We start from the raw sequence: 15870 nt of genomic DNA on the forward strand, positions 1-15870 counted from the left end.
AGAAGTGCTGTATCAGGGGAAAAAATACAATTCTAGACATTATTCTATTGATTAATCATTCGATTTATTACCTGGCAGGTAATAAATCAAAACCCACAGCGAAGCTCCAGAGACTTCTTCAGCTCTGTGATCTTGGCCAACATTAACTACTGTTAGAGCCGCTCTCGTTATGCAGCGACAGCATGGACGACAGCCAGTTGAGACACTCACCCTAAAGAACTCCTTAGTGGAGCCTGAGTCTAACGTCCCATAGGCGATCTCCGTCTGCTTGGCCAGGTCCTCTGCGCTCTCGATCGGAGACACCATCCTCTCCACAGTGAGGAAGGCGGCCAGGTTAGCCGTGTAGGAGGAGATGATGATGAGGGTGAAGAACCACCACACTCCTCCAACGATACGCCCCGACAGAGACCTGAAAGGGGCAAACATAGCAGACAGAGAGCAAATCTACATAGGGTGGGGAAGAAGGATCATTTTCCAACGTGTCTCCTGTGTTTGGCTAGTTATAAGCTCAGATGTACAATTGCACTTTAATTTGAGAAACTTCATACTTATTTTGAGAAGGACAGAGTAACATACTCGAGTACAAGTACATCAAAATTGCACTTTAATACACTACTTGAGTTAATGTGCTTACTTTAATGTGCTCCATGCTCACACACATGTGCATGAAATCATTTAAATTACATATCATTAACTTTATGTAGCGGCCTTTACAACTGATTAATTCTTTCAAAGTAATTTTAAAAAAGCCTTATTTAGTCAATATAACTGTGTCCACAATTAGTTTTGGAGCTAATTCAGGTGAGCAACCAGGTGAGATAGCCAGAAATGCTCAGCCCAACAGCAGCCGAAACCCAGCAGTCTGCAGAATCATGCCAGGCCTGTTATGAATCTGTCCAAGATTACTTGGGTTCATTCCAGGAACAACACTGGCTAAGTTGTGCCTGAGTACAACTATACTGTGTTTGTTTCTGTCCTCGTCTTCAACCAAGCAACTGTGAGTATTTTGTTGTTTCAGGTAGTAAATGTATCTGTTGGTTTAAAGCTGCAGCCAGTGTTTGGTGCAGGAATTTGTTAGAATGTTTGATCTACATCACTTTATGTTAAAAAATGTTACGTCATCACCACAAATTCAGACCAGAGCAGACAGAACAAGTCTGAAGAAAAATATCCATGAGACTGTCTGCTACTGAAGTCAGGGTGTGATGAGCCAAGGCGCTCCGTCACACAGATACTCCCATCCTGCTCACTGGTCCTTAACCAATTCTTCACAGCAAAGACTCCAACCTTAAATCCGTGCCTAGCAGTGCAACTCTAGGTTCATTTATTTAAATTTGACTATTCTCTCTGGTACCATCCCCAACTTCTGCAATCACACACACATTCCTCTGAATGTCCCGCTCGCAGATGAACTCACGTTTCTCATTTCAAATGGGGATCCATTTGGACCGCTTCACTGCATTGCCGATGTGCAGCTCTGAATTTCCCCTGATATATTGTTTTCATAGCTTATTTTATGTCTTCATGCTATCCTTGGGGGCGCTTTCAAGCTGTAAATATTTTGTTCGTCTTTCAAGGTTGCATTCAAAACCTACAGTATGGTGAGACTCAACGTTTTAGACAGGCTGTTATTCTGGGCAGGTTTTCTATAAGTCTCATCATAAATGGTTTATACTTGGGATAATTATCAAGAATGATGTCACATTAAAGTGGAATTCTGTTGTTTTAAACTTGGGCTCTTTGTTTACGTATTTTCGTGTGTTAATGATAGGTACATAGTACATAGGAACTGGTCCACGGGCTGCAATAACTGCAATGCAATCTTTGAGGGCAAAGTGCACTTGAAGTTACTGTTTTTGCCACTGACAGACTCAGATTGGAGCAAAGGATCCCTACAGAGACATTTTTGTAAAATAATTAAAATCCTTTCTATTTAACCAGAAACACGCTACATTGCTCCCATCAGACTCCATTTACAGAACCAGTAATCACTTCATTCACACTCAAAAACAAAAAAATGTCATCAAAACCATTTTGCTCTGTCTTTCCACTGTTCCAACAATAAACAACTTGGTTCAAGTTGACATTTGGTCGAGGAGTCAATCATTTGCCAGATTAACAATCTTAGCTTGAAAGTGGCAAAAAGAAGCACTTATTGTGGATTTATTTTAAGGATTTAAGGATTACACTGCAACCACTGCAGGCCTGCTTTGCAGTCGTCAGCTGAGGTGACCGATTCCAACACTTTTGTTACCTAATAGTCATTTACACACCAAAATATGTATGACCATACTTGAGATGAGTTAGTCTAAACATGGTTGAGCCAAAGTTGTGGGTTCTAGCCACAAAAAGAAGAACTGGAGATTACGGTAAGTGGGAATGCATTTCCTCTTCTGGTGACAGTAGTGACCTGGAAACTGCTTGTCAATGTCAGGGCTTTAGAGTAAAATGATAGAGTCAGCAGTTTCCATTCATTTTTTGTACTGTGTAGAGCCACAGCTCTGAGTCTTCCAGCTTTCCACAAGCTGCTTCGTTCCTACTGCAGCACTGAGTTAAGTTAGGTTCGACTACATAAACCTGCCTACCTGAGACCATATCCATCAGAACTGTAACCATCACATGCAGCTATCACCTGTCTCAGTCAGTTAGCTGGACAACTTACCATGCTGACATTCTGCTGAGAGGTTGAGAATCCACAGTATGGACAGTGAAAAGCTATTCAGATGCACTGATCACTCACTGGCTTTAATTAAGAAACTACACTCTGGTTAAATGAACAACTGAGGAAATTAAAAGCCCTCATTTGTGTTCAATCTTCGGATGTTTTTGTAGTGATGAGTGATTTTTCTTGTTAAATGATCCTGTATATTTTTAGTGTTGCATTATTTGATAAACTTTTTTACTTGCATATATTTTGACCCTATCTATCATGTGTTTCTTCTTCATGAGTACTAATAATAAAAGGGTTGTTCTCTGTGGAAAAAAGAAAATAACTTGCAGAATGCTGAATGTCCCACGATTAAAAACCCATATTTTTCCATCAGCACATCATTAATCACTCCATTTGCTGCCTAATCCAAATCTATGAAACCTCTTCTCATATTATCGGTCATTGCTCTTCAATCAGCGCCTCTAAAATCTTCCAAAGTCCCAGAAGAAACGATGACAGAGTCAAGAATCCTCGAAGAAAAGGTCAGGGACGCCACAACAGTGATGACTAGGAGATGAATGAATGAATAGAAGGGATGGGTGGATGACCGTTGTATTGGGAAAATGCAGTTATGGTGCTGATGATGTTTTTTTCCCGCACATAATACATTATATGCACCAAGTTGATGACCGTAAAATGGAACATGCAGCAAAAACACGGTAGCCCTCCAAGAGTCATGAAGAAGTCAAGCAGCTACTTTGAGTGAAATGTAATGACCCCTGTGCATTTTACAGCCCTCAGCATGGTGGATATAAGTTATTTTGTGGATGCAAAGCATCACTGCCAGCATGCAGCTTCAAAACAAATGGATGCACAGCAGAGCGAGGATTCAGAGAAAGAAAATGGAAGGGAAGTGCAGTGAAGTGAAGCATGAGGTTGGGTGGACAGCAGCAAAGCTCAAAATAACCTATATGCACCATGGCAGGGTGGAGATGTATGTGTACGGGACTATAAAATGCAGAGAGATGACGAGGACAGCTGAGAGGTGACGGAAGAGTGGAAACACAACAACCAACCTTGGTGAGATATCGCATCCTTGCTGCATGAAGGCGCCCAGGGAGAACCACAGGCTATTAAAAATCCCAAAGTCGTTCGGAGGGTCTGGGGGGCTCTGAGGGTCTTTGACCTCATCGTTCTCGTCCAGATGCCACTCATAAGGGCTGAAGCGGCTCACCAGGAAGAGCACCACGCTCACGCCGATATAGGCAAAAACTATACACATCCAAATCTCGTATGCCAGTGGGTCCAGGAAGGAAAACACGCCCGGCTTGGACTTTTGAGGCTTCTTAATCATAATGGAGATGCCCAAGCTCATAAAGGGCTTCGAGAAGTCTATCACTTCTTCCCGTACCAACGTTATAGTTAGAGGAGCCACGGCTATGTCAGCTCTCTGTGAAAATGAAAACAGGCACAGAGGGAGTTAGTCTCACAGAAGACATCATGAATAACCAACCAAAGTGTTTAATATTGATTTAATAAAGGAATTATTGATAAACCCAAAGTCAAACCATGACTATATCTAAGTCTTATAACATATCTCTCACAAGTACAAGGCCAGGCACTCAGTTTTAAAGTGCATTCATGGACTAAACAAATTGGACACACTGAAAATGCAGCAGATTCTGAATAGCAGACCTGGGAGAGGGAATCTGCCATTTGAAAATGAGTCACTCAGCATTTGTGTTGGCTAATGTCTTTGTCTCGATCCAAATCTCCTCCATGAATCAAGCAGAGGGTTGGAAGACAGAGGTGGAGGAGCCGTTATGTAAGCAGTCCATGAAATGTGAATCAGCCTCGTTAAATGCACCTCCATTAGATCCTCTGCAACGCCTGACAGCCTCGTCAATTAGCATCTCACTGTAGTGACAGCGGGATTGTAACTGAACTTAAAAATATGGAAATATTTAACACAAAGGATTCACGTCTTAGATAAAGTTAGGAGGAGCCAAAGCAGGTGTCCAGTATTCCTCCTCGCTCATTTACATCTGAATTGCTAATTAATATAACATTACAGGAGGAGGTCATCTCTTTCTGTATTAAGCTGTTAATACTGCGAGGGCTGCAGGAAAGCGGAGCGGCCTATAAAATAGTCATAACCACAGAAACTACAGGTGTAAATTGAGAAACTGAAACGCGGTTTGCATGCAGATTTTCTTCAGTCTGCCGTGTGCGAGATTTGACACATTATTCATTCAGCAGCTGAGGTTTCATAAAAGATGCAAATCATCTTGTTAAAGCCAGTTCAAGTGTGAGTGAGCCACAAGGTGCCTGATAAAAGCAGTCCGCAGTTTCACAGTTGACCAAGAGGTTTCCAAAACTCACTCAGCCCACTTTGAACAAAAAGTACACTTTTTTCCTACATTTTTAATTGGATGCTTGTTTTATTTTTTTAACATGACTGATTAACATCATTGTCTTTTTATTATCAGTTGCAACACAGGTATAAATGATGGCAGGATATTTTTCTAATCTTTCTTTATATGTGCTTGGTTTGAAAATGGACTAAGTGAGTTTTATAAACCTCTCTTCTGTTCAAATATAGAGGATAAGGACAAGTCTAAGGATGCACCGATTGTGAAATTCTTGGCTGATACAATTTTCTAAAACAACAATTTGGTTGATAGCAAAGCCGATGCCGATGTTATTTTGTTGTGGTTTATTTGGTTTTGTTGTTATTTATTTATTTATTTATTTACAACAAAACCAACTATGTCGTGCCTGGAAAACAATGAAATCGTCATTATAAAAAAAATAATAGTCTTTTGGTCTTCAAAGAGACTTCTGTTTCAGGATACAAATAGGATTTTTTGATGAAACAACGAGGTCTATGTTTGTAGGAAACTTTTCCGTAATGTAGTAACACACTTAGAATAACAATCTCAGCCACTCAGTGACAAAAACAAGCACTTTCAGCATTAAAAAGATCCTTCGAACTATCTAACTTCTAACTGCTTCAAAAGTCTTTTTACCCCGCTATACAACCACCTACTGAATGTGCAGTACATAGCCGTACAAAATGCTGGCAGGGATGTCACGAGCCAGCAGCTCATGAATGTGCAAGCACAAAATCGATGTGACACAACAGATAAACTTTGGCCACTGCCATGTGTAAATGTCATCTTATTTGCGAAATGGCCAATAGTAGTCGACAAGGCAAATATCGGCTGATACTGATGTTGGGCAGATAAATCGGTGCATCCCTATTCAAGACATTTACTATCTTTTACAACAATCTGAACAGATCTAAAGGTGTTACGTAGCATTAAATGACAAATTATGAACAGTTATCGGCTACATGGGCGGACTGACACTTACCCCATAAACCAGTTCACCCACCATCCCGTTCCACGTCTTGGTCTCTGGATCTCTGGCTCCGTACTTCCCATCCGGAACTACTGACAGCTTATATTTTATCCCCACATGTTTTGCAATTTCAGAAGCTAAATCGACACAGTAGCCTTCATATCTGTCATTCCCATCCATCTGCATATAGTTTTTCTTGTACATCACATATGGAGCTTCCTGTTAATTAGACAAAATTTTGAGTACATTGTAAAGACAGCACACATCCACAGTGGCCAGACCTCGAGGGTCACACATGGCCTTGACTGGTACTGTAGCATGCACGCATGCAGGAGAGACAAACAAACAGACGTAGGGGGAACATAAAAAGACAAACAGAGCAGAAGCTAAAAGGATCTACACAGCATCAGTTACAGGCATGTCACTGAGGGACTCGACAGACTAAAAAAGCGGGCCGCTGCAGGAGTAAATAGGCCGAATGGGCCAGCAGGGAGAGTTAAGCATCTAACACATATAGAGGAGGCAAAGCAGGATGTCAGGACTCCCTCATGCTAACCTCATCCACGATCTAAATCTGTGGAAATGGGCGATAGGCGGGGGGTTGCATGTGCTTTGCATCAGCGTGGCACGAGGAGGAGGACAAGCTGAATGGAGCACTTTTCCAGTTCATAAAGTAAACGTCAGCGACAGCAGAGACATAAAAGACATCAAGCACATGGAGTTTAACCCTCACAGAAACATGTGAGCCACTTCAGAAGAGTACGTTGTATGAGCAAATAAAGCGTCATACTGATTCAATTTCCTTTTCAGTCATTACTGCTATGACAATAAAATAATCTGCTTGTTGTCTTGATTTTACTATTTGACTATTACATATCACCTCTGCGCCTTGGATCTCATTACGGTATCATGTAGTTCCTCCAGAAAGTAAAACATGTTTGCCATTAAGTTTCCTTAAGATGAGCTGATGTCACCTTATTCAACAATGATCATTTACTTTGTCATACAAAAACATGTTTTTCAGAGGTTGTTTGACTACGAAATAGAGCTGGGCAATATATAAATATCATATCTGTACCACGATATGAGAATATATATATCGTCTTTGGATATTGTCAGTTATGGAATGTAACTAAGTACATTTACTCAAGTACTATACTTAAGTACAACTTTGAGGTATTTGTACTTCACGTGAGTATCTCCATCTTCAGTGACTTTATACTTCCACTCCACAACATCTTGCAGGCAAATATTGTACTCTTGACCTCACTACAGTTTTTTGATAACTTTAGTTACTACTAACTATGTATTCCTTTTGATTTAGAGGCAATAATTTGTTTATTAAAAATAATTTAATTTAATTTCTAAGCAATCAGATAAAAAAAAAGAAACAATTCAGATAATATCACTTAATATCGGATCTGACAATCTCAGAAAATCAATTTTGTTACTTAAGTACATTCAATTTTAGATACTATTTGTATGGGTGACATTTACTTTTACCAAAGTGATATTTTAACACATTATCTTTACTTTTACCCAAGAATGGGGGTTGGGTACTTTTGGGTACTATTGTTATATAAAATGGCGTGTGTGTAAAAGCATGTTTTTCCTGGTTTTAAAGGCTGCCTTACAGTAAAGTGATGTAATACCAGACTGTTTTACTTGTTCGAGTCAGTTCATCCACATTACCGATGATTATTTATCAAAAATCTCATTGTGTTTATATTTTGTAAAAGTATCATCCTTACAATACTGTTATAATATCGATATTGAGGTAGTTGGTAAAAAAATATCTAAATATGTGACTTTTTCATCCATTCTTTGCATTTATGAAGTGCTTTTGAGGAGATTTCAAACTATTGAGATGTATGGAGATGGTGGATTGCTTTATTGGCTAAAAAACATTGTAATATTACGTAAGTCCAATAGTAAGTCCATATCGCCCAGCCCTGCTACAATACAAGTCGTCTTCAGAGGAGGCTGCCATGTGATGCTTTCACAGTCTCCAGCAGTTCGACTTCTTTGTTGTTTGAACTTCTTTACCTCCTCTTCCACTCTGCAGTCATGTGCAATGTTACGGAAGACAAAATGAAAGAGCAGCATCCCTATAACAGGATGCCCTTTCATTATGATACTTTAAAGTTATGGGATGTAAGAAAAGCAACATGACGTTAATGACATGACTGATGCATCTAAAATAAGAGTTGTCTTTACTCAAACCAAAGGCATGCCTGACAGTGAATAAAGAATGCAATGACACTACTCTTCTGTTTTCCCTTCCTCACTCTGATTACTGTTGTATTTCCTGCCTGCTCATGAGGATAATGAGTTTCTAGACATTGAAATGAGAATGTGTGACTATTACATTCTGAATTTGCCTAAGATGAAAACATAATAGGCAAAGTCAGAAGGAACGAGAGAGGCCATGGTTTTAAATGTAAGATAAGGAGCACCTTATCTTACATTTAAAAATGGCTGATGATGACTACCCTGTGATCGCTCTATGTAACCTGATATACTGGGAGCACTGGTTTGGTAAAGATACTTACACTACGATTCAGTGCCAAAGTTTTAAGTTAAAGTCGTTTGAGGGATAAACAGCCAAAGGTTGCAGCCTTCGGTTGTTTATGTCCTCCTTGTGCGCAGATCATTTCATGTCTCCAGTGAGACACGGCTGATTCGCCCCGCCGTCACTGACACTTTACTTCATGAGAGGGAAACACTTTTACTTACGTATGCACTCAATGTGAATACGATGGTGTTTAATCTCTACATCGTTATCGTTACCAAAGCCGTTATTGTGATGTCACTACTACAACAGCCCACTGTAATATAAAAAAACCAAAATGCTTTGGCACCCACACGGATACAGTTGAAACACTCTTTGTGAATCGACTGTTTCAACATGTAGTGAGTGGATGGAAAGCAACTGAAAAACAAAATAGTTCTACCCTCCCAGGACAGATTGCAACAATGGACACCTTGACCTTGAGTGGCAGAAATCTTAAGGTGAAACACTTAAAACCTGCTTGAGAGTGTACCATAATAGTAGTGACCACAATTGTTCGGTTTTCCACAGAAGAGGACTCGTTGGTGACCTGCTGATCCATAATATATACAAATTTTTCGTACTCATTCCAGTAGCCGATCTGAAAAGGACACAAAGGTTCACAGTTATTACAAGAAGCACAAAGACATCCTTACAGCAGAGCCTCCAAGTGCGTGTGAGTTGGTCGGCTCTATCTGTACAGCAGGAGACAGTGTTGCTTTTGCCTGATGTACAGTTTTATTAAAAAGCTTGTAGCGATGCTTCTAACTTCACCTGGGCTACACTTCAGCGGAGTAGGCGTAAGCTATTCCTGGCTCAGCAAATGTTCTCTTACATAACAAGAAAGCAGCACCAACACAGTCCTCGAAGACTGATAAAATTAATACCAGCAAGACAAACCTAATAGTCTAAATGTGCCTTATCTAGCCGGTGCAGTAGGTTGTTCTACTTTTCTATTAATACTACACATAGCACAGGCAGTACAATCAAACACAAAAACAAACACTGGCCTGTGTCTACTGAACCTGAGATGATTCCAGTGGCTGCATTATGTTTATTTCTGATACTCTCTGATGTATTCAGCCAAGAAGAAGTCGACGTCTCCCACTCCTGGTCGCTATCGTGCTCAGTACTCACTCCGTTGTCACTGCAGAGTGTCTCACACTGAGTTTGGATGTGTGGGCCGCTGTGATGTATGTTGCCTTGTGAGCTGAACTATGTGGACAGTATGGGGCCACTTCCTTTCGGTGCCTGCCTTTGCGGGGACCTTGGCTGAGTTCAGGGTCGCGGAGCTAGCCAAGCCACAGCAATGTGGGTCTACGTATACTGTATGTGTGTGTTTTCAGACAGCTTTGTTTTTGCCTTTGGCGTGTCAAATGACAGCAGAGCACTGAGGGCTCATGTGGGTGCAGAGAGACTCCCCACCAGTATCTGGAGATAAATCAATGCAAAAGTCCAACTGAAATAAGAAAAGTTATTCTTTTTTGCTTTAAACTCATTTGTTTATAGTTTTTTCTTATTCATAGTTGGAAAAATGTTGGACACACGATATTAGAGGGCAATGTTTTGCAAGACAATGACTGTCAGCTAATCTGACTTTCTGACGACACCTTAGTCAAAGAGAACCGCTGCTCATCTGACTTCCTGACATTGACTTCTAATCCCTACAATGATTTCTGAATCTAAATGATGCTTAACTCCCACAGACGAGTGGCTCTGAATGGTGGGTCGATGTTTGTGTTTGTGACTAGACGTGCTCTGCTAACTGTAGCATAAAGCTATTAAGGGGACAGACAATGTGTTGTTAGTGGTATTGAAGAAGATGACATGATGATTCAGTATCTAAACTAACAGACACTGACATGTGCTTCAGCTGTCAGCTAACTAGCTAAATTAGTCTTCTGGGTGAGTGCACTTCTACCCCAGTTGATGTTTGTTTGCTCGCTCATTTAACAAGCCAAGGCGCAAGAAAATAAATGTGTCCATGCTTGTAAACAAAATCTGCTGAGTGTAGCTGAGGGCCAAAGTGTTCTGCATCTCAAAGTCTTAAGCTCTTTTCTGTCTGTGGATAAGGCTGATGTGAAGTCAAATATAGTGTAAAGTAAAATGTTTTCTTCGGCTGTATGACCAAAAACATACATTTAGCCCCTTTTGGATACTGATATCTTTAAAAGAGGACAAAGGACATGCTTCACAAGAGCTGTTAACCCACCTAGCAGCTTCATTACAGAGAGGTTTAATCAAGATTTCTACTATAAACGAGGATTTAAAGGCCATGTCAGGGGATTTCCTTCAGGGAAACGCTGAAAAATGAACTTTTAGAAGCCATATTTAAATATACAATACATATACACAGATTATAGGCTACTTATAGTCTTGCAAAGTGAGCCCATGACTTAAACTTTGCCTGTTGCCACCTGCTTAGACTCCATATGCATTTGATTGAAGCATCAAATGTTAAAGTTGGAATCAGATGGCAGCTCTTCTGGAAACAGTACATGTTGAATGATTGACTCTTTCTTAATTAGTGTGAGGGAATAAATAAGCCCTGCATTAGCAACATAATGCCTCACGTTCATGATGTTTCTGGGTTCTGCGTGATTTCATCTTCTAAACTACCGCTGCCTAAAAGTTTGTAGATTGGTTTAGTATCCATCTGCAGGGCTCGACTGACTCTCTGTGAATGTTTTCCAGATTAAAATCTGACGTCTGCTCGCATAATTTGGGTTGGTTTTGCAGGACTGTGCTATTAGCAGCTTCGTTCGAATCAGAATCAACCATACTGCGAACATAGTAAGAGAAAGTACAATCCACATCACAGAGCTGAAACTGAAACTGTATTTATGTTAGTGAATTCAAAATATACACTGCTCATATCTTTATCATATGCTAATCCCGGTGAGGGTATTTCATTACACATTAATTAAATTATGAAAGATGTTTCCAAGGCTACGAGCTCACTTACCTTCCTGGGGCCTCCGGTTTTCATCTCATACACATCAATTGTGTAATTAGCTCGTCGACCAAATGTGTCAAACTGGATGTTCCCTGTCATACCTTGTACTTGGACCTGCCAGGCACCAAGAAAAAAAAGATAACACCTGCTCCTAATATACAGCAAGAGAGCAATCTCCACATTAAAAACACATTTTAAAGGGGCTCTCTGTAACAATTTGTAGAAATGTACACATATAAATCACTTTCTTTATCGGCCAGATGTGAGCGAATTGTAACGTGACGTGAAAAATAAGACCTTCTCTGTCTCTTTCAGTTTCCTATACAAGCCTGTGGCAATTTGTTTAAGTTGTTTAATGCTGCTGGACTGTGGATTTCTTTGTGACAGTCTGTAGGCTGTGACTTTATGCACATTCTCGAGTGCCTCGTCAAGAGCAGCAGTAGGCCTAGCTAACATTTAGAAATGCGGTCCGCTAACATAAGTGAAAAGAAGTTCCTTTAAAATACAGTGTCCAAAATTCTCTCAGGCGCCTTTGGTGTTCCAGGTGTGTCTGTTAACTCTCAAAGACCTAGACAGCTGGCGGCAGCAAAAAGTGGCTATTGTTCTTAAATGTTTAATAACTTTTGAATTGCTAATTCTATTCATATGAAAATGGAAAGGATTCATGTAAAGCTGAGTTTTTCAGCTTTTCAGTTCTTGTTTGGGCATTGAGGAGTTCCGTAGTGAACGCCTTTACAACATTACGTTGTGCAGTATTGATTTGTCAAGCAAAACCCACGTAGTTTTTTCCTTTGTGCCAACGGGCGATAGTTGTAGCCAAGCTACTTTTTTTGTTCATGTACAATAATGAAAAATATATATCTCTGAAATACACTACATGGTCAGTAAATGAAATATAGCATTACACCTGCCTTTCACTGAAAAATGCCTAGGATATTAGTAAGTAAACGGCTGTATCTTGCTTTGGAAAGTCATATTTATTAATAAATATTAAAGTCAATAGCATTATATTTTTATACTCCTGATCTATTCCTGGACCAATCAAGGTGGAGGGGGAGAGTCTGTACAATTGTGCAAAAATGCTGTAAGTGACAGATTTTTCAAGAAACATTGAGACAAAGAGATGATTAGGTCAGAATGAACAAGTAAGTTTTCTCATATCTAAATTGTTCAAATTGCTCACAGTGCAAAATGGACATATTTAACATTTCTCACGTGATATGGGATGAAATATGGTGCATTTGTACCCAATAATGGTTTTAAATGACTATATTCGTAGGTTATGGTTTGTAGAGTTTTGGCTAAGCGATCCTTTGAGATTTAATAAGAAATCTCAAAGAAATCTCAAAGAAGAAAAAAAAAAGACAAACTTTATAATTGTAGTTCAGTATCGTAAAAAGATAGAATCAATAACTTGTGAAGTGAAGAGAGAGATTGAACTATAGAGTAAATAGAATAAAAAGCAGAGCTCTTTACAGAGACAGCGACACCCTCAGTCCTACCATTTTTAGGGCTCTCTCTATGTCAATGCCTTGGCTCCAGGGCACAGCAGGGTTGGCGAGGCAGTCGCCCGCACTCCCCCTGCGAGACACGTCCACACGCTGGCGCCGAAGGTACCGGAAGGCTTCAGCGATCACTAGGATGGCATCGTGGGTCAGTGCTGATGTGTACTGAAACAAAAGCCACAGCAAACCCCAGTAAGGCACCGCTGTCATCATGCAGACCCAACTGCTATCACAGCAAGGTTATTATCTCCGCAGCCGTACTCGGTGTACACAGACGGCAGTGCTGCTGATGCAAAAAGCAAGAAAATCAAAGCCTTGCATCGTGATTGACATAAAAATTGCGCGAGCATGAAAGCAGCCTCTATTCAAGGACACACAGGTGACAAGTTATTTAAGCAATGTCTCGCTGAAAAGATTCAGCCTGACATATCTTCTCTGGTTTCAGCAGAGTAACTAACTTAAAACTCAGAGGAAGAGGAGGGAGAGATGAGGTATCTTTGAAGATGTTAAATAAAAATGTAGAGGCGGCATCGGCAGCTTTGCTTCGCTGACCTTCAGTGGAGTGTTTTTGGCCTCTGGAAATTCTCTTTCATCCAGGCGCTCCCAGCGCTGGAGGAACTGTTGGACGATGGGGCTGTCTGGGTTGATGATCTGGAAGCCTGTGATGTTGGCTCCACCCGAGAAGACCCTGTCCAGGCTCATGTTGGAAAAACCCTGAGAGCAAAGAGCACAAGTGGTTAGTGGTGGAGTGAGGGATCATTAGCGGCGAAGAAAAAAACATTTTAAAACTGCCTTAGCTTCTCATCACTGGCTTATTTCTTAGTTCTGCTTGACACTAATCTACGTATCGACAAGCTTGACTATTCTACTGGGAGTGTTGCATTTCTCTGCACTGCATTGCATCACACTGAGCTGTGTTGTTGCTGGGTTTCTATTTTACTGAGTTGTGTTGGATTGTTTCATGTTGCGAGCTCTTACCAGGTTGGCGAGGATGTAGTGGTATCCTCTGCTGTTTTTTCCCGAGGTCACCACCTACAAGTCGCAGGAGGAGGAGACACACAGTGAGTCACATCTCATAACGTTGAGAACATTTAGAGGGCTGAGATGCAGGAATGACAAAGACCTTCACTTTCATAACACAGAGTAGTCGATAGAGAGAAAGAAAGAAAGAAAGAGAGAGAGGGAGACATTCCAGAGCGACATTTGCAAAGGCGAGAGGGAGCTTGTGAGCACATTTGTACATGTGTGTGTGTGTTTATACAAGACACGCAGAGAGAGGAGAGAAACTGTGATGACAGCGCTTGTTCTTTTCCATTAACTTCAACGTGTAAAATAAGGTCAAGGCTCCGGCAAAACTCCCTCTCCCTCTGCAGCCGCCTGTGCTCCACAGTCTGCCTCGCCCGGCTCTGCCCGTATCCGTTGCACACTAGACTTAATTAAACCCAAAACGTTGTACAGCACCTGTCTGAGCGAGCAGACGCAGAGAGGAGCTGCACTCGCTGATATCTTTAAACTTCTTCTTCGCCAGCCAAACCTCTCTCTCTCTCTCTCTACTCTCACACGCACTCACTTTCTCTCTCCATATCTCCCTTCAGTTCTTGATTCTCCATCGCAGAGTATGAAGCTTCAAAAAGACACTGTGGGGGTGGATGGTTGTTTTTTTTTTGTTTTTTTTTCCTGTCTTTTCACTTTCTGCACTCCTACACAGTTTTGATAAGTATACTCAGGCACTGAAATCATCTAAATGTTAAATGGCCACAGTGATAGTGATATCATGTTGGAGGGATTTTATGGAGGACTTGAATATAGATGAGAAATTTTACACTGAAACTGAATGTGAAATGCATCCATGTGGTGTATTTGTAGTACTATTTCCATATTTTTTTTTCGGTCTGACTAATATATAAACATTATATAGATTCTGGACATCGCTGTATTGCGAAATGGCATAAATGTTGTATTATCCTGGTTTAAAAGCTGCATTACAGTAAAGTGATGTCATTTTCTGAATTCTACTTGATTCTTACTCGCCTTTACCCACTTATTCATCATATACACATTACTGATATTAATAGCTTATATAATCTAATAATACTAATATTGAGGTATTGAAATTTGATTTTGTCTTTTGAGGTTTTTTTTTTAAATATCAAGATATATATGGTGTTTTGCTACATACACTAATAATATAAAGGTATTATCTTAAAGCAGGGATGGACAAACTTAATGGGTCGACAACCAAGAAGCAAACACCTACTGTAATGTATGGCTTTGTTAAAATGCAAAATGGTACTAAGATCCCAAGTTGCCCTAACTGACTGACTTCCTGCACAAAGTATCACTCTGCCCACCATGCAGTAGTTATTTTTTAATAAAAACATAAATTATAAAAGTCAAATTGAAAAAGATAATTAAAAAATAATTAATACAAAGGTATTTTCATATTTAAAGAGCATTTTACATCACAAAAATGAAAGGGCATCAATATTATTAAATCTTTTAATTAACTTTTTTGCTGGAAACATCTGGTGGGCCAAACTGAACTTTATGACGGGGCCAACTTTGGGTCCGCCCTGTCTTAAAGTGTAACTGCACCAATTTGACACATTAAAGTGTGTTTACGCGTCTTGTAGTACTATGCAGTACTACTTCATGTAATCTGATAACTTAGTTTCAGTGACGTCACTCAGTGGCTGTTGCATTGTGGGTGATGTGGGCGCCATGTTTTGAAAAGCAGTCTACTGGTCTGACCTTGTACTCCTGTAACGCTGCTGGACTCATTATGGACAGTTTAAAAAGCCCGGATCCAAATCAATACAGCGGAACCAGCATTTGCCTTTTTAAT

At 40.3% G+C, this 15870-nt stretch overlaps 1 protein-coding gene across 1 annotated transcript in view; it reads right to left on the reverse strand.

The window, feature by feature from the left end:
- The window catches only part of LOC141006965 (glutamate receptor 3-like), an 80884-nt gene that overhangs the window by 16534 nt on the left and 48480 nt on the right, over nucleotides 1–15870 (reverse strand). The window contains exons 5-12 of the mRNA XM_073479281.1: nucleotides 14004–14057; nucleotides 13578–13739; nucleotides 13023–13190; nucleotides 11530–11634; nucleotides 9058–9165; nucleotides 6026–6232; nucleotides 3727–4100; nucleotides 211–409 (exon numbers count right to left, since the gene is read on the reverse strand). Of these exons, the coding sequence (XP_073335382.1) occupies nucleotides 211–409; nucleotides 3727–4100; nucleotides 6026–6232; nucleotides 9058–9165; nucleotides 11530–11634; nucleotides 13023–13190; nucleotides 13578–13739; nucleotides 14004–14057 (1377 nt within the window). The remainder of the gene's footprint in view (nucleotides 1–210; nucleotides 410–3726; nucleotides 4101–6025; nucleotides 6233–9057; nucleotides 9166–11529; nucleotides 11635–13022; nucleotides 13191–13577; nucleotides 13740–14003; nucleotides 14058–15870) is intronic.

Source organism: Pagrus major, chromosome 13 (assembly GCF_040436345.1).
Source record: "Pagrus major chromosome 13, Pma_NU_1.0".
Lineage (NCBI taxonomy): Eukaryota > Metazoa > Chordata > Actinopteri > Spariformes > Sparidae > Pagrus > Pagrus major.